This window comes from Ambystoma mexicanum, chromosome 9 (genome assembly GCF_040938575.1).
Source record: "Ambystoma mexicanum isolate Mex_15411 chromosome 9, UKY_AmexF1_1, whole genome shotgun sequence".
NCBI lineage: Eukaryota > Metazoa > Chordata > Amphibia > Caudata > Ambystomatidae > Ambystoma > Ambystoma mexicanum.
In genome coordinates, this window is record NC_090931.1 from 1,063,995,206 (window position 1) to 1,064,021,807 (window position 26,602).

General features: G+C 45.9%; 1 protein-coding gene across 2 annotated transcripts in view; it reads right to left on the minus strand.

Moving 5' to 3' along the window:
- Positions 1-26,602, minus strand: part of MARCHF7 (membrane associated ring-CH-type finger 7) — a 966,353-nt gene that overhangs the window by 650,428 nt on the left and 289,323 nt on the right. For both annotated transcript variants that reach the window (XM_069616354.1, XM_069616355.1), the window contains exon 4: positions 22,518-22,701. In XM_069616354.1, coding sequence (XP_069472455.1) covers positions 22,518-22,701 — 184 coding nt within the window. The remainder of the gene's footprint in view (positions 1-22,517; positions 22,702-26,602) is intronic.

The following is a 26,602-nucleotide window of genomic DNA, read 5'->3' on the forward strand; positions in this document are numbered from 1 at the left end:
GAGTTTATTCTCCATTCTTTTTCCAGTTTTCTTTTCTTTCAGTACTTGCAATGGTTTTGTGGTTACTAGTTTCAATTTTAGTTATACACTGCTGATGATTCTCGAATTTATTTTCCGGGTTGGTGGGTTATTAGGGAGAGTGTCAGGTATCCTTGATGGTAATTGGATCACAAAGGGTATAATGAGGTGGTCGCTGCAGAGGATTTGTGTTGGGGTGCGGTTGTGACAAGGTTTTTGTTGCTGAAAAATGCATCTAATGTGTGGCCTGCTGTTTGGGTTGCTCCTTTCACCATTTGTCTTAGATGCATTGTCACCAATTGATTGGTTAGTGTCTTGGGTGAGTTGACATTCTCTTCTTTGAACAAGATTGAAGCCTCCAACAATGATTAGGTGGTCATGCTTAATTTGCCATGGCAGTGTATGTACAGTGCGTTTTTGTGCCGAGGTGGCAGCAAGTCTCTAAAACCTTTCCTTGGTTATCTGTGGAAAAACGGCACTCTGCTTTAACTTTCCTTACCCTGAGAGGCAGACCTTCAATAAATACACTGCACCAGCGCGGTGTGCAGACAGTGTGTTTTGTGTTTGGGGCTTGGAGCACTGGGCAAATCTGTGAGCGATTTCTGCCTTACATCTCACTGTGAAGGGGACTTTAAAGCTTGTGTGTAGTTGCCCATTGACCCAAATATTTTCTTTCAGTCGCCTGACCGCATAAGGCAACTCTTTGGTCCTCAATAGATTGCTGCCTCTAGAAGTGCTCCACTTGGTCTGCTCTTTTTGTTTGCACTTGGTAGAATTGGGAGAGTGAGTGCTAGAATATAGCTCATAGCCCTTTCTACTGTATTTCCAGTTGTTTGAATCGCAGCGGGTCGGGAGTGTATTCTATGGCTGGTAGTACATAGCCCTTCTCCACTGGTTTTACCGATTGGTCGTGCAGCAGAGAAGTGATAAAGGAGAGTTTCCCCTGAGTTTTGGCAGTGATCAGGGAGGATTATCATACTTTCTTGATTGCATGCTGATATAGTACTTTTTTGTGGTCTTGTAAAATCTACCTACACTTGAAACATGGCGTGTATAACTGATGAAAAGCAGGTCTCAGAAATCCTGAAATGGAAAGTTATGTGAAAAACGTCCCCTGAAAAGAGGGTGTGAATAAATCTGGAAATCGTGTTGATTTACCTCTAAAGTCAACCCGCTCTGATGCAGCGAGCTGTCAAAACAATCAAAACAATGTGCCTGAAGTGGGAAAAATGACTGCCTTATACCAACCAGCAAGTACACGTGTGAACTGTGCAGAGTTTCAAGAAGCCGTAGCGCATATGCTGCCGCTTCAAGTATCAAACACAGATTATGAGGACAGATGATAATGAACTGTTAGCAATGTGTTATGTTGTCAGGTACTGCAGCTAGGTGTGCTGTGCCTGTTCCTAATGCACAGGTTAAAACTGACGACTCCACTCTTGTAACAAAAGCAGATTTACATGGAAATGGCATTACCCTAGCTGACACTTTAAAGAGCCCTGTGACCCAGGCTGACATTGCACCTGAAGGCCAGGAAGCTATTCTACACTGTGCACAGGCCACCCAACGATTGTCAAAGTCTTCTAATCTCTGCACAAGTACTGTTAGGGGAACTTCCGATGCTGAAATATAAAGAAAAAGCGCCAAAGTTGCGCTTCTCTGTTAGTTTCAACAAAGGATGCAAAGATGTTTTTTCAAAGTCAAATTAAATTTTAATGTAGAATGTAAATTGCTTGTTGGTCAATACATAACATAAAGTACTTATTAGTTATAGCCAATACTTCTGTGGAGGATGATTTGAAATAAATGGAGAATATAGTTGAATTCACTAGAAAAATAAAAATGGGATATAATAAAGTCACGATCTTGTGGGGATGAGAGCCAATGGTTGATGTATTTGTTGAGGAATATTTATAGAATGGCCCCAAAGTGGTGTGTTGATTCAAAATTTCCAAGGAGATTTGATGGTCCCCAATGGGCGTTGTTTACTTGAGTTACTTGTGGTTCTTTTTTTTTTTTTTTAGAAGATATGTGTTTATATTTAGAGGATTGTTGTTGAATACATCTTCAAATCTGATGATGCCCAAATCTCCTCATTATCCTCCGAGATGTTTTTGGTTCTATTAGTTGGAAAATTGTTATTATCGAGTAAGTCTTTAGATCTGTTAGTGCCCAAAACTCCTTGTTTCCTCGACACGGGTTTCCCCACCCAGAGTTCTTGAGTGGTTTTTCAGGAGGTTGAATGGTCTCTAGAAGGAGGTCTGGTCCAGTGGATTACTGATTTTGATTTTGAAATGGAGGGATAGATGATTTGTTACTGGCGACCAATTGAATCCAGTTGTTTGGGAGTGCTGGATTAATGAAAAGTACAATTGTGAATCCAATTGAAAATTGGTGATGTTTGTTAATCTTGCCTGAAAAAATAAGGTTGCATTGATATGTTTTAATTCACACACTTGGTGACGAATTAAGGGGTTCAATATATGTAATATGTGTACTTACATGTATAATTATCCTTATAGTTTCAGAAAATGGTTCCTTAATGGTACATGTGCTTTGTGTCTCTTATTTCTCATCTGTTTCGATTCAAGAACAGGTGATCGATAACTACATTCAAGAAAGCGATATTACTGAGCACGGTTGGTTATGTGATGTCTGCATGTTAAGATCTTAACAGTCAAATGAACAAGAACAGAAAATTGCAGGATGTGCCTAGCAAAAATTGCCTTATAAAAAGTCAGCTTACTGATATAAGCATATTTGTTAGCAATAGATCCAAAGGATGGAGGTATAGGCTATGGAGAAAAGAATTTCATGTAGAGGTCTTACTTAAGCGGTACGCTGCTGCTGTTTCTCAATCCGGCGATGGCCCGATTGCCATAGTGGAGACGGTACAAGGGCCGCCTTAAATAACACGCAGATGCGTCAGGACGCTGGCGTGATGACGTCATTCGTTCACGTTTAGCGTGATAACATAATTGCGCCATTCGCCCGCGATTGGCAGCCTTTTTTATGTTAGTTATTTCAAACAAGATTATTTTGGCTATCTGATATCTATTGCGGCAAACTTATAGTAAATGCTAAAACAATGGTCGTCTTGAATTGATGATTCGCTCCAGTGTTAATTTGTGGTGATATAAGAAAAAGGTGGAAATTATAAATGTCTAACTAATAATGTTTAATTTGTGTTTGATTTGGACAAATTGAATTACTTTAGGGTAGGTAATAACTCTCTGTCACCAGAGTGTTAAAAAGAGCCTATGCTGGTTCGACTTTATGTAGACCGATGCTGTAGAAAGTCTCTCCAATAGGTCGCACAATAGTCATGATTCTGCCTCAAGTAATAATGTGCATACGTCCAAAGGTGTTTTCCATTTTGCGGTGAAGATTTTGCTAAAACCGTGCGGCGTTATGCTCGAGGAAGTGAAAACACTTGGAGCAATTCTTGAAGAGCTAAACCTGAGAACACAACATTAATTGCTTAGCCCAAAATGTTTAGCCCGAGATGATCTGATGGCTATTGACCCTGCCTCTGAATGTTTGATTGTGATTTAAGGTCTACCCCTTAAGTCTTGGACACATGTGTGGATGATGCTGCAGAGTTATCTATGTACAACACTCCTAAAGAGTGATTTGGCAAATGTGCCAGAATGCGCAAACAAGCTGCTAATAGCTACTCACATCCAAATGCAATCTGCCGCTCCCCTTAATTCTACTTCTATACTACCCGAGCATCCCTCACTAGTAAAGAATTCATAGAATTTCAGGACGAAACGACCAAAGGGCCACCATTTGGCTGTTGACTGACAAACCGCAGGCTAGACCATATGATGTAATACCTGTACCTCAATCTGTTTCAGTGCATGTAGGATTGACATGTGTGTTGGCAGAACATTCCCGTTTGGCTTCTGGGGACACGTGTCAAGTTAAACCTGTGTTGTCTCTGCCATAGGTGTATCCTGAACCTGCCCCACTGCGTAGGGAGGGAATTAAAAACATTCACTTTGAGTAGGGGACCTAAGAAATGTTCTAATGGTCGCACAAACAGGTCAGATCTGCTTGATATGTGTAGTAGAATACCTGCACTGCATGTACTGTCCTCTGCTGACTTTAGTTTTGTGGAAGCTGTGAAAGTTAATGGTGGTAATTATGTTCGTGTGCATTGCTCATCTGCTGAAGTGACCTCTCTTATTCGTAACCATCAGACATCTATTCCGAATGTGGGATATGTTGTTGATACTCCCTCCTATGTCGCTATAGCTCTGGTAGTTGAGGTCCCTTTGGTATCGACTCTATCTTCTAAGGTAGAGGTGGTGGGTAGGATGGTAGATACTGCAAATAAGAATCTCCTTGATGGTGCTACTGGTTGGGATTGGTTTAGGAGGTTTTTAGTTCGCCAACTGGTTGAGATAAAAATGAACTATAAAGATCGCCAGTTGGCATACAAGGGGGTTTTCCCCATCTCCTTGATCCAAAAGGATTGATTTCCCCTGCTTTGAGTTTGATGTTCTTTTTATGCAGGAAACCTCCCACTGATCAAACATTCATATTGAGGGCTATACATTAGTTCAATAACCTGCGACTAAGGGTGTTCCTGGCTGTCCATTTGGTCTTTGTTTATTGAAGTGAAACATACTGTTCCTTTGGTCAATTTGAAACTAGTTACTAGTACAGATAACATTCGTGTAATTGAAATATCGATGAATGTTGAAGGTAGTTTGTTCCTGATATTGCTCACTGATTTATAGGTTTCTCCTGAAGTTATCATAGATTACATTCTAGAGGCAATTGATGTGATCTGTTCTACTTGTATGATCACTAACTACCACAAATTTGCATTGATTGGCGGTGACCTTATTGTGACATGTAGAGACCATGACAAGCGTCCTAATTATGGAAAGGTTCAGCCAAAGTATTATGGAAAAACCTAGAGGGAATCAAAAGGGTAAGCTGTGGATTGATATCCTTGTGGAGTGTTTTTTTTTTTATGTACAATGGTCGCACCTCAGGAGATGGTCCTGGCCAGTGTGCATAGTCTGCTGGTGCCTGTTCAACCACCCTACATTACGTCAATGGAACCAACTACTGCTCAGAGAGTTTTACAGATTGAATCCTGTGGTAATGATTTTAGCAGCCATAACATCCTGATACTCACCTTGAATATGTATACCGAACATGGAACTCTGATAGCCCATGTTGATCTTGAAGTTAACCAAGGGGGCAACAGGATATGCTGGACACCTAAAAATCTCAGTAAGGCCGCTATTAAGTCGATCTTTGGGAAGGTTAAACACATTAATGGTCGGTTGGAAACACTAGCCCATGAAACGGGGAAAGTAGGCCGCCAGCAAATTGCCATTAGTGATGGTAAACATAAAAATGCCTTTGACATCAAAGTACGTGACACTAAGCGCTTAATACAGGACCAAATTCGGAGAGCATGAATAGAACTAGATTGTAATTGGCTTTATGAAATAAAAATTGGGCGTAGTACAGGAGTTGGCTAAGGAGAAGACATTCTGTCCTTAATGAACAGTGGCAATTAATGTTCTCTTTACTTTGTAGTGGGAACACTAGATCAATTTGGCAAATGCTGGCCAGAGCCAAGGGAGATTCACAATGTACAATGGTGAATCCAATAGCAGAATATAGGTGCACAGAATATATTCTGTCTAATTGTGTCTCGCTGGCAGAGACAGTTTTTGAAAATGATTATGGAGGGAGTTGGATATTATCCCTCAGTGTCAGTGAAATCCACACAGCCATTGTAAATCTGAAAAGCTCACGAGCATCTGGACCAAATGGGTTGTCCAACATTGTCCTTAAGTCTGATCCGGAGGCATGGGCAAAAGCGCTGTGTCCTATTTGGTAAAGTATGTTTGGAAAAAAATGTTCCCACTACATGGCGGATGGCCAATCTCCTGCCTATATATAAAAAAGGCGATGTATTATGCCCTGCGAATTACAAACTACTATCCTTGTTGGATGTTGCAGGTAAACTTTTTTGTCGTGGTTCTGCGACTACACAACATTTGGTTATTAGACGCATTGATCCGCGAAGCTGCACGAAAGGGAAATCCTGCTCTGTACATAGTTTTGGTGGACTTTAGTGCCGCCTTCGACTGTCAATCGGGTCCATCTATGGACAAAGTTGCGATCATGGGGCTGTCCGGAATGCCCATTATCAATCATTATGCATCTATACTCGGCTAACAGTGTTCGGGTGCGACTAAACAACTGGTACAGTGACAGCTCTGATGGATGTGAACAGAGGGGTTAGACAAGGCAGCTGGCTGCAGTTCTGTTCAATCTATATTTAGCTGACCTCCCAGCAAAGCTGCTGGCCATTGATGGATGCTCAGCTTAGCTTGGTTCCATACACATTGCGAGCCTGCTTTATGCTGACGAGCTTGCTCCGTTAGATCGCACAATAAGGGGAGCTCAAAATAAATGCAAGGCCCTCAAGTTTGCAGAACAGAATTATCTGGTGATCAACATGAACAAGCCCAAAATCATGTTAGTATCTGGAAGCAGGCTCGCAAGAGTACATTTCCAGGTTGATTCTCAGAGTTCAGCATGTGGATACATACCCTTACCTAGTAGTTGAGCTGATGACTTTTGGGGAGTACAAATCCACTGTGGAGAGTAAGAAAAGGAAGGCAAGACAGCCAACCTGCCTGATAGGCAAATTTGCGCACCAGTCTGTGGGCTTTTCCATTGAAGCTATCCTCAACGGTATAAGCAAAGCTTTACACCTGCCATATTGTATGGACTTGAAGCATTAGCCACGAAAGATCTTACATGGCTTAATGCAGTGGAAGGTATCTTCTGGAGGAAGCCTTTGCACCAGTCTCCAAACTACCCAAATGGCCTACCTCTGTCTCAAATTAGGACTGGTTTCCCTTAAGAGTCAGGTTCTAATACGTACAGGTTCTCTCTATATTAAATCTCGCAGTTTCCTACAATGCCCATTGCTACATTTTATGGGTATAAATGATTTGAAAATCAATTTTGTCAAATTGAACGATGATTCTTTTATGGACATGAATTGGATTCCTGATTTCACATGAGATACAAAGTTTATTGTACAGAAGGCTATTTTTAAACGTAAACTTCAACAGTGTGACTGGATTAATGGTTATTTGCATCTCCAGACACTACACAATTTTAAATACACATCTAATATTAGCCATCATTACTTCAAAACACAACAGTACCTTTTGAAATGTCCATGTACGGCTGTTCACAAATTCATGATGAAACTGCGAGCAAATTAACTTCCAGCGCTTGCTGTACAAGGTCGCTATACCAACATTCCTCTTCAACCAAGAATATACGGTGTCTGCAAGCTGCAGTCGAACATCGAAACAACAAATGTCCTGACTATGTCCTAAAATGGAAATAATTTATATGACTACCCTGGGTCGGTTTGTGGGCATTTATTATGCTATTTGGAACATTTGTTTAAATTCAGAACTCCAATCTGTCCATGTGGCATTATATAAGATCTGGGGTGATAAAATATCTGAACATCGCGAGCAGCCATAATTGAGATGTCCTGTTTGTATTGTATTATTCTGTTAACTAAGACTAATGGAAAAAGCCAAATGAAATGTAATTTACTTATTAATCATCAATGCTTTGAAGGGTTGTTTTATAAATAGCTTTCAACTTATAGTATGGATTTTTAGCTATCTAACAAGAGGTTGTAGATCCACTGTGAAAAATCTGCTTGATTGACCACGTTTAAGTGCGATAAGGTATGAAGTGAGTTGTGAGGACTATGTAATCTGAAACAAAGAAATGTTTTATGTATTCTAGATGTTTTATATGTCTTGCATGTTTTTTGTAAAGGTTCATGTTGAATCAATACAAATAAATAATTTGCCATATTGGGGACGGCGTCTACGAAGGGGTCTACGAATGTAGGGTCATAGGTTGGCGACCTGTAGACAAGTATAAATGTTATATTGGTTTGAGGGTCTGAGGTTAGGTGTATGTTGAGCGATTTGCAGTTTTAGGTTTAATAGTACAGCTGTTATTTTAGGTAGTCCTTGTATGCTACAGAAAGTCCTCCTTTTCCTTATCTGTTGGCTTGCTTGAGATTCAAGTTGTTGGGTATGCAATCGTGCACTAGGACCTTGTAGTTTTGGGTTAGCCAGGTTTCAGTGATGAATAGCATGTCTAGCAGACCGTAGATTTCTGTCGTGGTGTGTTTGGACATTGATCTGGCGTTGACTTGATTGCAGTGTATCTTTGTGATTTTCTAGGTCGGTTTGGTCGTTGGCTGTGTCTTTTGGTGGCTGTGTTGGTGTTTTTCATTATTACTGGTCGATGGCATGTTTGGGTACATGGAGGATGATTATTGAGTAGTTCAGTCAGGTTACGCTTTGAGTTGATGTCTTCTTCATGGTAGAGAGTCGATGGCGACTATGGTGCCAGTTTTTGGTGATGAATGGTGTAGTGGTGTAGTTTCCTTCAGGTTGGTAGGAAAAAGGTTTGAAAAAAAACACGTGCACTCGGGCGCTGGATATCGAAAAGATGTGTAGGTGTCCAATTGGGTTGTTGTATAAAGCATGAAATAAGAAGTCTTGTCACTTCGGTTTGGTTCAAGTTATGGTTTATTAACATACAGGGTGCCGACCAGTGTTTCGGCCCAACAATGCTGTGGTAATTCAGAGGTAGTGCAGTGTGCATTGTTGCATTGTGCGTGAGATATCATGGGGTGTTTTTAGGGTACATAATGACCGAAGTGCATTGTGTTGTGCTGGAGAGACGTGTAACGTGACATAAGCGCAGTGGTATTCAAATTGGCATGGTGACATTATGTGGTACACATAGTGAAGCCAGCGTTGTTACAGAGTAAGCATGGTATTTAAGGTGACAGTAGTATTTGGTTCGGTATACATAGGTTGTAATTTTATGAGTTTGTGTTTAACACATTTTTAGCACAATCACATTGATTATAGTATTTACATTAGACAATTATTACGTCAAACATGGTGGAACAGAGAAATGCACTAGGGAGGCGCAGGGGGGGGATATAAAAAGCAGAGAGTGGTTGGTTAATGGTATCTTGCACCCGGATGGGATGTGAGGCTGCTGTATGGCCCACCAGGAAAAGGGTTATATTTTACCGGGTAGAGTGAGGTTGTGAGCATAAAAAGTGGGCAAGGAGCACAATGTTGGTGGTTCTGCAGATTAGCAAGCTGTTCGAGAAGAGGGGAGAGAAAAAGTATATATTTCACCGGTTACTGGATAGCCCAGTAATCCGATATTATCGAGAAAACGATTGTTGATAGTGCCCAGGACAGTTAAACATGTGGTGATTTTCTTTTATTCACTGTGTTCTCTGGGTGGCTGAGTAAAACTTGGGTTATCGGAAATGTAAAATTCACTGATCTTACCTCGTTTCTGTGCAGAGCAGGACGATTTAACCGACTCGCAGATGGCAATTCTTCTGATAGTTCAAAAGCCAACGGGAGCAAATCGGGGGCAGCCTCCAATAATCTTTTCACGAGTGAAGTAAACCTGGAGCGTGACCCAGTCGAGTCTTCGCTCATTGACAAATTCTACAATTGTAATACTGTCTGCACTGATGTACCTCAAATCCGGAGAACAATGGAGTAGTTTCGGCCATCAGACTCAGGAATTATTCTCTCAACTGTTATTTGTAGCAATGCCAAAACACCATCTTCTGGATATGGACTTTGTTCACGTCAACTAACATTGCTAGTTACCGACGTTTTGCTTCATAGGAAATATTTTCCTACTTTCTAATGTATTTACTAGTGCAGAATTTTTGCTCGAGTCGCAAAGGTCACTTTTTTGTCTGATTTGCATTGGTCTTTAAGGAATCAACTTGTTGCTTATGGCTGTTTGAAAGATTAATCCTCGTGCTTTTCTCGTAGCACAATGCTAGATCTCGATGTTCCTCTTGCAGTGCAAATGTTAGATTCTCATTCAAACCTTCATCAATAAAGTAGGTGGATAAATTAATTAAGTTTCTCATGTTTGGATCGGTAGAAATTCACTTGTTAGGCAAGAATGTATGCAGTAACCTTAGGGTGCACTACAACAACCCTGACCTCCTGGCAGTAGTAACCAAGTCTGTACTACACAGGTTGCTAGTGTGGACGAGTAGCCAGGCTCATCTCAAGAGGGGCAATGTGAGCTGTAGGGGAGTTATAGAGAGGTTCACAGATACAAGTATTCAAGCAGACACTTACACACAGGGTTTCTTGATAAAACAATTATTAATGTATTTACCAGTCAGTTAATGTAAGCCTTCTTCAGAAGGGAGCACTGTAACACACCACACAAATATACTTCAAAACTACACAATCTCTTAGGTCAGAATCAGTAAATACCCATTTGGGATGGCATACAGCAGAGACCTACACCCTCAGGTGACTTCAATTGCTGGGGTGCTGTTGACATTAATGTATTATTGTTGGCATTCAGAATTAGTTAAGTGCAAGAAAGAGCAAGTCAAAGGGAAAGGTTATTCGAGCAAACAAGATAACACAAATATTTCTTAAGCAGGCAAAAACTTTTAGATCCCCCCAATAAGTCATTCAGTTAAAACAGGCTAAGCCAAAGTCAATAGGTAAGAGTCTAGATGGGCTGAAGCACTTCGTTGAAGCTGGGTTGAAAAGACTTTGCACAATGTTTTAGAAGTCTTTGAAGAAAAAGAAGAATCAATGTAGGGCCACAAGCTGTTAGACTTGTGAGTAGTAGAAGATGCAAGCAACTCTACAGCAAGCGGTAAGTTCTCTTAGACTTTGTACAGTACCTTAAAAACGAAGAAAAGATGCAGCAGAGGACTCCTGTTCCTGTGCAGCTCTGCAGCCCTCACTGTTCCTGGGCCTCATTCGTGGGAACAAGAGGGAGGACGTCGGGGGGAATCTTGCACTGCACTGGGATGGTCAAAACTCGCAACCGGCAAACTTCACTTTCAGTGGCTGTTCAGTGTTTCAGCTCCTTGCGTCTACTGCAAATAGTAACACTGCGGTTCCTGGCTGTCGAGATGGACTTTCCTTACTTCCGGGGTCCCGCACTCTGTTGAGGGGGCTCAGGCTCGGTCAGTCTTGCTTTCGGGGAGTCCGGAGGATCTTCCTGGAGCTCTAGCCCAACTTAAAAGCCACGCACACAAACTGGTGTTCCTCTCACTGGCTCTATGGTTTCCAGCAGCAACTCCGTGGAAATTCAACCAGCTCTGAGATGGATGTCCAGGTGGCTTACTTTGGAGTCGATTGGTCCCACCAACTCAAGGGGAGAAGTGGTCCTTGCAGGGGCTTCTCTGTCGATGCGAACTTGGCGTTTCGGCACTGCAGCAGGGCTCCACCGGGCAAACCAACGGTCCAGGAGTTGCAGCAGGCGTCCTCTTCAAGTTCTTCTTCGGATTCCTTCATCCAGTGGTCGACTCAGCCTTCCAAGCCAAAAGACTCGCCTTTTATACAGTTCTCTCCCTTTCATTCCAGCCTAGTTGTGACTCACCCAGCAACGTGGCTGTTCTTGCCGGACAGTCGGCCAACTCAAAGGGAGCCGACTTATCCCTTTGAGTTGGTGGGACCAATCAACTCGTAAGCCACCTGGATAACATTCTCAAGGCTGGTTAGGATTAACCATGGAGAGGGACACCAGTTTGTGTGCTTTAATTACAGCCACTGGAACTGAAGTGACTCCATTTTGTTTGCGTTTTCCGACGATCCCATGCAGTGCAGGAGTCCCGACGTCCTCCCACTTGTCCCCACGACTGAGGCGCAGGAACAGTGAGATCTGCAGGAACTGCCAGGAACCAACGACTTCAGCTGCATTTGTTTCTTCATACTAAGGTACTGTGCCAACCCGATTGAGAGAACGCCACTCTCGCTGTGAAAGTTCCTGGAACTTTCCCAACTTGCAGGCCTAATCAGATTGTGACCAAACATATGATTCTTTTTCGCCTAAACTACTTCTGGTATCAAACGTTAAAGTCTTTGTAAAAGTTCTCAGAACTGCCCTTTCCTATCCAGAACACTAGCCCATTGACTTTGGCCTACGCCTATTGACTTGAATTGAACTCTCTGGTGAACTGAAACTATTTGCACTGTCTAACAAGTATATGTGATCTATTCTACTTACCTTATGCCTTTTGCTCAATTCTTAGTAACTGAACTGCCATTTGGCTATTTCAGGGGAGCTCAAACAGTCTCAAAAACTTCGAGTTTTGTATTGTAGTGTATTGGTTTATAATATTAAGTTGCCTCCTTCTAGTGAATGTTTTCTAAATGATTGTGTAATGATTGTGTAACCACTTATTAATTATGTAATTAATAAGTGGTTAACCAAGAAACCTTGAGTATAAGCGTCTACTTGAGCCACTGTGATTGAAAGACCTCTGTGTAATAACTTGTACTGCTCCCATTCACTCTTGAGGTAAGCCTGGCTGCTCAGCTCGATACCAAAAACTGTGTGGTACAGACTTATACCAAAGGTTGGTTTGGCTTACACCTCTAGTCCTAATTTTGGGTGGTGCTCCCAGAGGGTACTGCATACAATTCTGCCTAACACTCCACAACCAAAAGAACCAGTACAACAAAATCACATTAAAATACATGAGAGTGTGGGGAAAAGGGTCTCACTCTCTCCAGGTTAAAATAATCAAGTCCTCAAAATCCAGCAAAGTTGCTGGGGTGTCTAAAGCAGAGGGAATTGGCACATTACTGAGAATTCTCCCTAACATGACCCTTGAAATGTTCGGCTATCAGTGGGTGAACAGCGACCTTCTTTATTGGTAAATTCGCTTTGGTATTTTTCAAAGGCGAATTATACGGTAGAGTCAATTTCCTCAAGAATGCTGCAGATTCGTTAGAATTAGTTTTCTTCGCATGAAGTGCATTTTTTGTTTTCCTTGGTTGCAGTGTCAATTTCCTGGTCATTTTTTAAAAACAGGAAAAGGGCCTTGAATTTGTAATTTTGCTATCATGAAATGAAATCTAAATTGGCTCAGAAACTAGAATAGTCTAGTCTAGAATAGAAACTCGTGTGATCGTTCCATCTCAGACTCCTGCGCTACTATGCTAAGATTTGGGGGCAGAGCGTCTTGGTTATTGCTGAGGTCGTCAAAGCTGTCTTTTTACAGCCCGTCCGACTCTGGGGTATTCAGGGTGTTCGCATCCGGTATAGCTGTCTTGCTGGAGCAGGTCGATGTTCTTTGTCAAGATATTATTGGGGATGCTCTGATTTTTTTATTGTGGGTTTCAGAGGTATAATCACCTCGACTTCGCTATTCCGGATGTCTTTTTTCAATCTTGCCCAATTTAGTTGCTCCAAAATAAAAGACATTAGCGTCTTCTTCTCTGCTTCCTCACCTCTGGATTGCCACTGTGCTATAAATTCAGCTTCCTTGTCAAGGCGGACTTGCACTGAATTTGTGAAGACTTCTAGATTTTCATGAGCACTATTGTGAGGAGCGGTGCATAGTGGCGTATGGATTAGTTTAGCCCTTAATAAAGTTTTGTGAATGGGTGCATGCCAACAGCCAAGGACACTGCAATCATATTTTTGGAATTGTGTAAGGTCTATGGGACTTGTCTGGAGCCCTGCATGCGCAGACAGGGTCAGTCTCGTCCTGTGCGCCACAAAGGCCGTTGAGTCGTCAGACGAGAGCGATGTGGAGACAGGCAAGTTTAGGGATTCACTTTTGTCTTTCGACTAGCCTGCAACCATCTGCCTCACCAATCTCTGTTGTGGGGCCCAGAGTCTTCATTACTGTCCGGTGTATTTGATTTCACCGGCATCAAAACATCTCTTCTGCCTGTTAAATTCAAGCCTTTTGATGTTGAAGGATTATTTGTTGGATTTGGGGCATGTAAGGACACCATCCACTCCATTAAAGCCTGTGCTCCTTTGCCTGGTCATAGTTGCAATAAGATCAGCAATGTCTTGTGCAATTCGGCTGCCGAGAGGCATGTTGATTCTCCAACAATTTTTTAGATTCAGACGAAAGGCGTGGGACAAGATGGTAGGATATGCATCAGTCTCTGTCCGGATTAGCCAACGTGGCGTATTCTGGCGATTCAGGTCGTGTGAACACCTCTAAAAAGACAAGATCATATTCGATGTCAAAATCGACAGTAAAGTCGTCTCTTGCTTCCTTACTGACATGACTGACTCCCCTGAAGGGAAGTACTACATGATGGTAAGACTTCAAGTTCATTGTTTTGTTGGGCGATTTGCATCTTCGCTCGACCCTCATTTGGTCTGCTAATACAATCAGGAATGTCTTATACAGAGACTCGATAAGTTTTGGAGGAGTGGAAGCATTCATTTTTGTTATGGAGGGAGCGTAGATGACTGTGGTGTCACAACTTGTGTGCCGACTAGCGCACCAACTGGGGTTTCATCTATGGCAAGATTCGGGCTTTCACTCAGAACTCTAGTTACCATTATGGGGGAATAAGTAGCCCATCCTAAGCCCGAACCACTGCAGATGTCAGGTTGATTTAGGTACTCCAATGAAAGACGTAACACGCTCTGCGGTACCGGTAGAAGCCTCACCGATCTTCGATGATTCAGAATATCGATCCCACCCTTGTTTACTAACATGGGGGGTGTTGCTATAACAGAGTGTTTGAGGAGGGAACCGTAAGTCTGCCGGCAGCGCTTTCTTTCCTTGTCCATGGGTACATGGGCCCGACATTTCTAAGTGTCTTTTTGGAAATAGTCACAGGCCATCTTTGTACGAGGTTGTGGTTTATGTGTTCGGTACTCTTATGTAAATTGAGGCACACTGAATCGCCAGGGAAAAGCAAAGCAAAATTAAATTGATAAAACGTTCACAGTCACTGTCCCAATCAGCGCCTTACCTACTCAGGTTGATGCGCCGGGAAAAGCATAGCCAAGAGTTCTAGCACGATGATCTCATGCAGTAGAAGTTGCAATGTAAGCTCTACCCGCATGCCCTGCAAAGACTGCAGACAACTGCAGCACAGCTCCGGGGCACAGCAACATATTAACAAGCATTGCCTGAACCAAAAAGGGACACATGTAATAACGAGACATTGACAACAGTTGCTTGATGTGAATAAGTCAAGAGTGGCAGGAGAGAAGCTCTCTTTGTAGGAGGTATCAAGGAGGTGAGGAACATAACCTGCATTGCATGTGGCAAATAAATCAGTGGAACAAACAGCACCAATTATATGTCCTCATAGAAAAAGTTGTGAAACTCAATGTTGTTGAACGTCAAAGACGTTTCTAAAAGCGTGAAGCAAGTCTCACCACAGAGTACTTGAAGAAGTGTTAGAGGATTTTATCCTGAAGGCTAGTTTACCAGGAAAGGGATTGTTAGTGGTAGTCCTGGTAGGTTAGTAAACCAGGAAATAGGATACCGAGTTCTGCATTGTGGTTGAAGGTTGTGATGGAAAGAAAGTGGAAAGACCACTATTCTGTTTGATGAACTTGTAAACACCATCCTGACAAAAGCAATGTTGTGAATCAAGAATTGTGGAAGTGTTTTGTTTTCCTAGGAAGAGAAGTGACATTGAGATATTGATTATCGGTTTTAAGATAAAGACTTCTTTTTGTTTTGTGAAAACTTTGCCAAAGGCCAAGTGAAAGACTTGGGTTGTGAAGAACTTGTGTTGTGTTCAAAACATAACTTGGCTACTAAAAAGGAACTCATTTTTTAGTTGGAAAAATCCTGCTTTAAACCTGGGGAAGGGGATCGGACCCTGGTTACATGGATACCTGGTTATAAGGTTTATGTTTAAACAACTTATTTTGTTAAACATACATTGCCATAATATACCTTTAGGAGTTTGATGTATGTACAAGTGGGAGGGACAGATTACTTTTGTTAGAGTTTTTTCCTTTAGTCTTAGTTGGATAGAAAAGGAAATCCACTATAAGTTAATAAAATGGCTACTTGTGAAATACCTTCATCAAGTTGTCGCCTTGCATTTCTGACCGCTCACACTATGCTACTTAAGAGTTCATATAAGTGTACAAAATAAAAACATTTTCCACTGCTTCACCACTATCGCAATGCACAATGGCGGGGTATGAACCAGGCGATTGCTCTCTGAGACTTCATCTCTGAAGGACTCCTGCTGAAAACTGATGTGGCAAACAAAAATGGTATAAAACTGATTAACAGTCTGCCACAGCCCGAAATAATGAAGTAAAAGTTATCAAAACAGAGCACAAGTTCTTGCAGAAAAGAAAGGAAAGCCTGAGCCAGCACAGTAGAAAAATGGGATTTGTGGAGATGCCTTGAAATGAAGGAGGGGTACACAATGGATTTGTCAAGCAGGTTCTATTCCCAACAGTGCGTGAAAATGAGGTAGCCACGACATGATCTACCTCATATCAGAATGGCAGTGAAAGGGTTACATTCAGAACTATCAATTGCGTTGTCTGTTTGGGCAGCATCCCATTTCTTCAGCATATTGATCCCACCAACGCTCAAATTTGACACTATTCCAGTTGAATTTTACCACAGACACCAAGTGCCGCTAGCCATGTTCCAGAGGCCCAGAAGTACAAGTTACTCTCTTACCTGGTAACGTTCTTTCGATGGGATGGTCCAAAGACGTATTCCATATCTATGACAGTAATCACCACAGCTGCGCTGCTTCGGAAAACTTTCGGCGTCTGCGTCGATGACGTCGATGCGCCGTCCTCGAGGACCTCCTCTGACGGCCGACGTCACTGGATGTTATAAGTAGGACGCACAACGCCCGTAGCCTCAGTTGTAGTTTTTTCCCAGAATGTGTGCCACCAGTCTTCTGCCAGTCTGACACACAAAGCCTTTCGGAAACGTAAGCTCCAATCACATAAGAAATTCTGTAGCGGGGAATGTAAGGAGGGAGCGATATGGAATATGTCGTTGGACCATCCCATCGAAAGAACGTTACCAGGTAAGAGAGTAACTTGTTCTTCGAGGGGATTGGGTCCTCTGACGTATTCCATATCTATGACAGACTCCCAAAGCAGTACCAATGCAAGGAGGTGGGAAAAGAATTTAGAATACAGAAATTTAGAATGCCCAATCAAATTGCGGAGTAAAGGACCGCCTTGCCAAAGGCCAGATCCTGCCCCTGGATGGAATCGAGGGAATAGTGACGTACAAAAGTATGTACCGAAGCCCAGGTGGCTGCATTACAGATGTTGCAAATAGGAACACTTCTGCAGGGCAGTAGAGGCAGCCATACCCCTGGTTGAATGGGCCCGTAAGCCGACTAGTGGGTCCTTACCCGCCAAGCGGTAACACTCAGAGATAGCCAAAATAATCCAGCGAGACAAAGTCTGTCTGTTTTGTCACAGCCTGTCCCAAACGCTTTCCAGCGTAACCAATAAAGAGCTGATCGTCCACTCTGACCCGGGACATGCATGAAATATAAAAGCTTAACGCTCTCCTAGGATCAAGCCTATGGACCCTCCTCTTCCTTACCAGGATGTAGAGGAGGATAAAATGCCAAAAGAAGAACCTTCTGGCCTAAATGAAATTCCTACACCACCTTCGGAAGAAAAGAAGGACAAACTCGAAGGACAACCCTGTCCTTATGAAACACAGTGAAGGGTGGCTTAACTGAAAGTGCCTGTAAAATCACTCACTCTGCGAGCTGAAGTGACCGCAACAAAAAATACAGTTTTGAGAGTTAACAGTCTCAAAGGGCATGAATGCAAAGGCTCAAACGGAGCACCCATCAGAAACTTGAGAACAAGGTTAAAATCCCAACCGGGCACCAGGAAAGGTGACGGAGGGAACACATTAGTGAGCCCTTTCAGAAACTGAGAAAGTAAAGGAATTTTAAAATAGGAACACTCTTCGGACGAGCGCTTAAATATGGACAGCGCCGCCAGGTAACCTTTAATGGTACCCACTTGAAGGCCCCTGTGGGCCAAAGAAATCAAAAAAGACAGAACCATGGCAATTTCACATGTAAAAGGATCCACATTCTTAACCCTGCACCAGTCGCAGAACTTTCTCCAACGGCAACAGCACAGGGACTTTGTTGCGGGCCTTCTGGCCCAAAGCAACACCTCCATCATGTCTTCAGGGAGGTCCCAATCCTTATACCTCAACCTTTCAGAAACTAAGCATGAAGGTTGAGGGACCTGACCTCTGGATGGAGAACCTGCCCCCCTCCCGTGAGAGCAGATCGTCTCGGTAGGGACGACGACGTGGAGGGCAGATGGACAAGTCGAGAAGGTCTGTGTACCACGTCCTCCGGGCCCACGCCAGAGCAATGAGGATCATCCGGGAACCGAACCTACGTAACCTCCGCAGTACTTGTGGGATGACGGGGACTGAAGGAAACGCGTACAGCAGTGGGAAGGACCACTCCACCACGAACGCGTCTCCTAAGGCTCCGTTTGGAGGAAATTCCCGCGAGTAGAACCTCTCGCTCTTCCGGTTGACACTGGAGGCGAAGAGATCCACTTGAGGGGTCCCCCAAAGGGCGAAGATCTCCAGGAGAATCTCCTGAGCCAACTCCTACTCGTGAGAGATCGCGCTCTGCCTGCTCAGAGCGTCGGCCGTCTTGTTTTCGTCTCCTGCCAGATGAACTGCCGAGATCGAAACTTCCTGCTGGATTGCCCAGAACCAGAGCTGCATCGCCTCCCTGCACAGAGGAAGTGACCCTGCCCCCCCCCCTTTTGTTGAGGTAGTGCATGGCCACCGTGTTGTCCTTCAGGATCAGGACATTCTTTCCTCGCACAGTCGGCAGAAAAGCCTTCAGGGCTAGCCTGACGGCCCTCAGCTCCAACAGATTGATATGGAGTCTGGACTCCGACGGAGACCAACGACCGCTGACTGTCAACTCGTTGGCATGAGCTCCCCATCCCTTGAGGGATGCGTCCGTCACGATCGTCACCTCCGGCCAGGGCAGCCAAAATGGAGCCCCCCCCCCCTCAGATTGCCTTCGTCGGCCCACCACAGAAGGTCCTGGGCGACCGAAGACGGCACCTGAACAGGGTCCGACATCCTGCCGGAGGACTGAGACCACTGGAGCTTGAGTGCCCATTGCAACGATCTCATCCGCAACCTGGCCTCTGGCACCAAAAGAATGCAGGATGCCATGAGGCCGAGCAGTCTCAGGAACTTGAATGCTGGGAGAGTCTGGGCAAGTTGAAACTTGTGCACCATCTGCTGAATGTGACGAGCCCTCACCTGGGCAGGAAAACACTGCCCCAGGGACGTGTCGAGCACTGCTCCGATGTACTGGAGCCTCTGAGTTGGTGTCAAATGGGACTTCTTTAAGTTGAGGGAGAAGCCCAGCTTGTGGAGGGAGTGGCAGGTGACTGACAGATGATCCAGGACTTGCTCAGGAGAGCGCGCCCTGATCAACCAATCGTCCAGGTAGGGGTAGACGTGAATCCCTCCTTTCCTGAGGTACGCTGCCACCACTACCATGAGCTTGGTGAAGACCCTCGAGGCGGAGGTCAATCCGAATGGCAGGACCCGAAACTGAAAGTGCGAGTCGCCAACCGCGAACCTCAGGTAATTCTTGTGCTTTGGATGGATCGGCACATGAAAATAAGCGTCCTTGAGGTCGAGAGACACCAACCAGTCCTGAAGTTGAAGGGCCTGGAGGACTTGAGAGAGTAACCATCTTGAACTTGTCCTTCCTGAGGAGTTTGTTCAAACCGCGCAAGTCCATGATGGGTCTCAATCCCCCGTCTTTCTTGGAAATCAAAAAATAAGGGGAATACCATCCCTTGTTCTTCTCCGCTACAGGCATCAGTTCTATGGCGCCTTTCTCCAGCAGGGATTGAATTTCCTGCGCAAGGAGCAGATCCGGACTCTTCAAAGAGAGTCCCCGGTGGATTGTCTTGAGGCCTCTGCCGGAAAGGAAGACAGTAGCCGTGGGTTATGATCTCCAGAACCCACACATCTGAAGTAATGGCACGCCTTTCTGCAAGATGCTGCGCCAGCCTTCCCACAACCTGCGAACCATGGGACATGGCCTCATGACTGAGCTGAAGCGGCGTTGCCGGAGGGCAAAGAGGCAACAGCCCGAGCGGCCTTGGCACCTCGAGTACCTTGTTTTCCACCTCTGGCACTCCTACGGTAGCCCCTTTGACTGGCAGCTCCTCTCGCTTTACCAAAGGATGAGTAATAACGAAAGGAACCTCCCCTCCATTGCTGTCCCCTAGGACGAAAAGGCGGAAGTTGTCGAACTGCAGCGCCCAACGACTTCGCTGCAGCTTTGGAGGTCTGCAACCTCTCGAGGCTCTCGTCAGCCTTGCTGCCAAAAAGATCTTCCCCGTCAAAGGGCATGTTGAGGAGCCGGACCTGCACATCAGGAGCAAACCCCGATTTACGCAACCACGCAAACCTGCGTATCACAGTGCTCGCCGCCATGGACCGGCTGACGCAATCTGCCATGTCCAAACCCGACTGAACGGCTTCACACATAGCATCCTTGCCATCCTGAACCATGGCAAGGAAACCATCCCCTTCATCCCCTTGGGGAATATGTTCAGCCGCCAAGGAAACAGTTCCACAGAGTGTGCGTGAAACGAGACAAGGCACAAATGGAGTTGGCCGCCTGAAGCGCCATACCCCCAGCAGAAAACACTTTCTTCGCCCAGCCGTCAAAACACTTGTCGTCCCTATCAGGAGGGATGGTAGGGTACGACGCCTGCACCACCAAACTCTCCGGAGTAGTGTTCTTGGACAAGTAGCAGGGGTCACTACTGGCTGGGCGGTATTTTCGCGGCAAAGACTTGCTCACTGCCGGGAGACTCTCCAGAGCAGTCCAAGCCGCTGCCACCCTTCTTTGCAGAGCCATATGGAATGGCAGTACCGGGTCAGTTGGTGGACCAATGTCGAGGATATCCGTAAGGTCATCTGAACAAACTCCCCTGGGGGAGCAGACCATCCTAAGTACTCAGTGACCCGTGACATAAGGCGCCGGTACGAAGCATCAGCATGAGTGGTAGGCTCAGGCCTACAAAACTCCACCTCCGGACAGGTGTCCAGCCCACTAGCATCCTGCAGGGACTGCCTCAGGTCCTCAAACTGGCTATGGCCCGAGAGAATCTCATCAGGCACCGTGTCAGGCACCATGCCATCATCAGAGCCCTCATCCACCTCTGAAATGAATTCCAGATGGCGGTAAGAAGGCACAGAACTGGAACCAAAGCCATGCTTGACCTTGGCCAGAGCCTTCCTGGGTGGTTCCCCTAAGCCACGGGGTACCCCTGTCGACACTGCCCCGAAAGGCGTCGAGTGAATCGGTGCCGACGCCGAGAGAATCGTCGTCGACGACAGACGCGGCGCAGACAGCATCGACACAGGCCTCGAGGGAGGAGCCCTGACCGTGTCCCTCGACATCCTGGGTTCCGAAGGAGTCAACTACCTCCTTGGAGGCGGAGCCGCGAGGGAGTCCGTTGACGACCTCGGCGCCACAGGCGTCGATGTCTTCTTCGAAGACTTCACAGGTTCACGCAGTCTCGAGCGCGCAGAGGACCGGGACCTGGACCGGGCATGCCGAGAACCATTCCCCTTGTCCGAGCTGGCACTTTCCCGCGAATCCTGACGACCACCCGAGCCCAAAGGCGTGCGAGCGGCGTCTCTCGACTGACCCCACTCGGAGGCACGGACGGACCAGTGCCCTGCGATTCGAGAATCGCCAACATTTTCTTCCCGAAGGAAGCCCATTCCTCCGGTGTCGCATGCTTGGTGGGGTAAGCGACCCGCCGACGGGCGGAGTCCTCAGATGAGGACGGGGACGCGAACGATGACGGCGCTTCCGGGAGTGCCTCGAAGAGGCAGAGGAAGTGGCGAGACCGACTCCGTGACGGGACCCACTGGACTTCCGACGACGAAGAGAGTCGCCCCTCGAGTCGTCGGTCGAAAGCCCCGCAGACCTCGACTTCCGGGGCTTGGACACCTTACCTACCAATAACTTCTTCTTGCGCTCCCGCAAGGCTTTCGACGTGAGCGACTGGCAGTCCACACAGTCATCCATGTCGTGGGCCTCCCTGAAGCACTAGAGGCAGGCTTTGTGCGAGTCCGTGAACGACATCTTGGACCCACAGTCCCCGCACTTCTTAAAGACCGGACGCGGTGTGGAAGATGAGGTAGACATCTTCACGAAGAATAACTTCACAAACGAACAGGTTCGAAGAACCGAGATGAACAACAGAAACTCCAAAGAGTCGAGGCGTACCGAGATTCACAAAGCAAACACGTTCGCGGAAAAAACGGAACTGAGGCTACGGGCGTCGCGCGTCCTACTTATAACCTCCAGTGACGTCGGCCGAGGTCCTCGAGGATGGCGCATCGACGCAGGACGCAGAAAATTTTCCAAAGCAGCACAGCTGTGGTGATTACGGTCATAGATATGGAATACGTCGGAGGACCCAATCCCCTCGAAAACATATTACAGTTTGTAAAGCTTTAATAAATCATGTGAGCCTGCTTCTTACTCCCCTCAATCAGTACATCTGCAATGAATCACAATCTTAACATTACACATTTCTCAAGCTATACATCACAGTACCTGAAATCTCACTCAATCCACTGCTGCTGCTTCTCATGCCAGATACTAAAGGGTAGCCGGAATATGAAAGCTTTGGTCGCTTGGAATCTCGATCCTGTTGCTGGTTATGTAATCTGGAATAGGCACCCAGCGTTTGCTCAGATTCACAATTTACAGCTGACTGAAGGGTTTCAGAGGTGGGTAACTGTTAAGAAAGAAAAAGGCCTTGATCAGTCGGTAACCGCTGATTGCACTTTGTTCTTGTTTTGTGGAATAAAACTATGCAAAACATTCCAGGTACAATTTTTGTATTGTGCATCTTATAAGAATCCAATATCGGCAGGTGAAAAGCAGATCACAAACTAGGATGTTCTGAAAGTGAAAGTTTACATGAGAATAAAGTAACATTCTGAAAAAGGTAATCCTAATTCATACATGCAATTTACACAATACATTTCAATCACAATGCTGCATTTGGGATCCAGGACTAGTACTTTGCTGACTGACAAATGTAAAAATGCATTAAAAAAAGAAGAAAAAATAATCAAATCATAAAATGTTGAAATGTACTGTACAATCAAGAACTCAACTTCAACTACGATGCCCACTACAATATGTAACCAGCACCTGCCTTCCAGATCAACCATGGGTATGGACCATTAATTTGAGAGACCACCAGTTTTCACTCCTTTTGCAGCTACTAAAAAGTGATGCACGGAAAGCCTAACCATTCTCCCTTTGCTTTGGATAGCTTTCATTTAATTGTTTTTGTTAAATGTGCTTTTTGCAGTTCCCCCCGCACCCGACCTCAAATCTTTTTCAATAGAATCCTCACAATATTTGCAGACTGATTTGTGATTTGGACACTTTGGTGAGTGAAGTCATTTTTTCAACCTCACTTACCACTGCAACCAATACTGTTTGAGAAGCAATGGTCAGTGCCCAATGATACAGTGCAGGTGGACCCAGTCCCCCATTATTCTTTAGTGTTTGCAACACTAACAATCAGCTATTTCAGCATGAGGTGCCCATCTCCCTTTTCGTTTTACCTTCTGTGCATATTTCATTAAGGTAGTACAGTCCAGATAGTGTTTTTTTAACACTCATTCGTATGCAACTTATTTTTGTAAGAATCATTTTTATTAAGGGTTTTTGATTAAGATGGGGGGCTGTTGAGCCACAACAAATGTCGACGTGAGCTCTGGAAGTTCAGTCTGGGCCGCCGACATCCTGTGAGTTACATCCTGGTTCCCGGTACAGGTGGCGAGATTCCTACGTGGCATGTGATTCCTGAGAATATCAGCTCTCAGCCGCTGCATCCGCAGACGTGATCGGACCAGGGAGACAGGTTTGGGCCGTCCCAACGACACAACAGTCTGCTGGGTGGCACCATCTTGGGCCTGCTGTGCATCGCTATACAAACGGCGATAGTGGCAGTGTGCCCTCCCCGCCCGCTGACCTGCTGTAGAAGACGGTAGCGTGTTGGCAGAGTAACACGAGGGCACTGACCGATCCAGACCATCTCCTGGAAGGCGGATTCACCTGGCCCGGCCACTCTGACCCCGAAACGGGGCGACTCCAGAGAAGGAAACAGTCAGACAAGGGGGGTGCTCGGACTGTGCGCACCGGCAGTGACGAACTAGAGTTTACAAAGGGCTACCGCCTGGCACAACACACCGGAACCGGTATACACCAGTTAGCTATTGTAAGGGAGAGCAGTTTTTTATAAAAGGGCACACCACTGTGCTTCGTCGCTGGGACCGTCTGGCAGGTGGAAGCGCAGCATCAGTGGTGGGGCATGCCCAGGAAACGGGACAGTGGCTGGATGTCTGATAAGGGCCAAACCCGAGGCTCCCGTTACATCAGAGGGCAGCTGGGGCTGCATACAGGAGGCCAGCGCTGAGCAATAAACAGGGATATCAACAAAGAAGGATGACCGTGCGAGGTGACCGTCAGGGCGCACACGTAGGGCAGCGGGCTGGAAGCGCTCCAGTAACCATGGGCAGAGTGTGGAATTGTCTCATCCGTAGCCGACCCAGGATTCTGCGGCGACATTTACTCTGCCTGGCCCTGGACGACCTCCCGTGCGGACCACAAGACAAGGTGAGACCGGCTCAGACACTAAAACGGGCCACAGGACTAGGGCTCACAAGGTGTTGTGGAGGGGACAGACTGGCAGGCAGTTCAGGAGGGGCACCTAGCGAACACAGGAGTAGTGAGGAACCCCCTGGAAGGACGGATATGGAAAGGGCCGCTGGTCGGGTCAAGTGGGGGCCTCAACACAAGGGTCGGGTATCAGAGGTAGTTTTGTGCCTACCAGAAGGCCATGGATATGCGGGTGGGACACCGAGATAGTGGACTCACTCCAGAAAAGGAACTTTGGGGTTCACCACCGCTGCCGAAGTGATACAAAGTTATCCTGCAGGCGGTAGCCGCTTCGTTTGCCACACGAAGGGGAAGTCATGGTCAAGGACAGAAACAATGTGTCTGGGATGCAGTGCAAGATTGCCCAATTTACGGTGCGGGCCTCCCAACTGCCTACAGTCCAAATGCAAGGGGTGATGAGTACAGAAGCTGAAATGATCGACCCCTAGCTTTCCCTCCGTGGCATTAGGAAACGATAAGGGACTTCAGAGCAGCAAGTGAAATAAAGGTAGACTGCCTTGCTGCGCCAGGACCTATGGAACCTGGCAACAAGGGTAGGAGAGACTGAGCAGCGTGTCTGATGCCGAAGATTCTATCAAGCGACTGGAGAGGAAGCTAAGGTCGGCCACTCAAAAGCTTACACACCTGGAAAATAGGGTGGAGGATGAGAGCAGGGTCCGTCATAATAACCTTTGCATACTCGGATTGCGCGAAAAAGAGGCGGGTCCCAGCATGGAGCTATTCTTAGAAGATTGGCTATTGGACTTGTTTCCTCAGAAGAAACTTTCTAAATTCTTCTCAGTGGAGCGGGCGCACAGGATCCCAACAGGCCGCCCCACTCCAGGGGCACCCACCCCCCGCACAATAACAGCGAGACTTTTGAACTATCAGGACATGGATGCCTTATTGCAAATGGCAAGGGCCCCATCACTTACAACGGCTATCATGTGGGTTTTTTCCCCAGACTATACCAGAGAAGTCCAGAAGGCAGGCCAATCAAGATAAAGCTGCATTCACTGACAATGAGGGGTCTGTAGATAGCCCAGTCGTACTTTGGGAAGGCTTCAAAGGGGTGCAGATGGAAGATGTGGAGATTGCAGGCGCATTTGCATCCTTTTATGAGGGGCTGTATAGCTCCCAGAGGGATCAAACTGGGTCCACAAGCCAGTGTTTCATCAACCCAGCGGAACTCCCTTGCTTAACGGTGCAACAGAGGGCTTGATGCCGACATAAGAGAAGAGGAAGTGTCCACCGCACACACGCAGTTACAATCGGGTAAAGCGCCCGGGCCCAACAGCTTCCAAGCGGAGATCTGGAAAAGGCTCAGAGATAAAGTTACGGGACCTCTAAACCGTCTCTTTAAGCAGTGTAGAATCAATGGTAATCTCCCCTCGGATCTGAGGAGGACTTTTAAAGTAGTCCTGCCGAAACCTGGGAAACACCCCTGAACAAAGTGCTGCATATAGGCCTATATCGCTGATAAACAGTGTTGGCACAGGTTCTGGCTAACCGCCTCCTGGCGGTCAGATTCTTTAGTACACCCAGATCAGTGCGGATTCATGCCCACTAGATCCACGCTAATGAAATCCACAGAGTACAACTGGCTATCAGTCTGATATCGAGGAACACCGGTAGCACTTTTGGCAGTCCATTTCAAGAAAGCTTTTGACTCTGTAAAATGGGAGGCACTCTGGGAAATTGTGGGACACATGGGGTTTGGGGAGGATTTTATTGGGTGGGCCTGCCTGTTATACACATCCACAGAAGCTTCAGTTAGGGTCAATGGGGTACTCTGAGGGTTTTACCCTCGAGCGAGGGACGAGGCAGGGATGCCTCGTCCCTCTGTTACTCACTTTGGTCAATGAACCACTAGCGAATAAGCTTCACAATGACCCAGACTGGGTGGGTTTCCGCTGGCCTTGGGGAGTGGAGGACTGAGTTTCATTATATGCAGATGACCA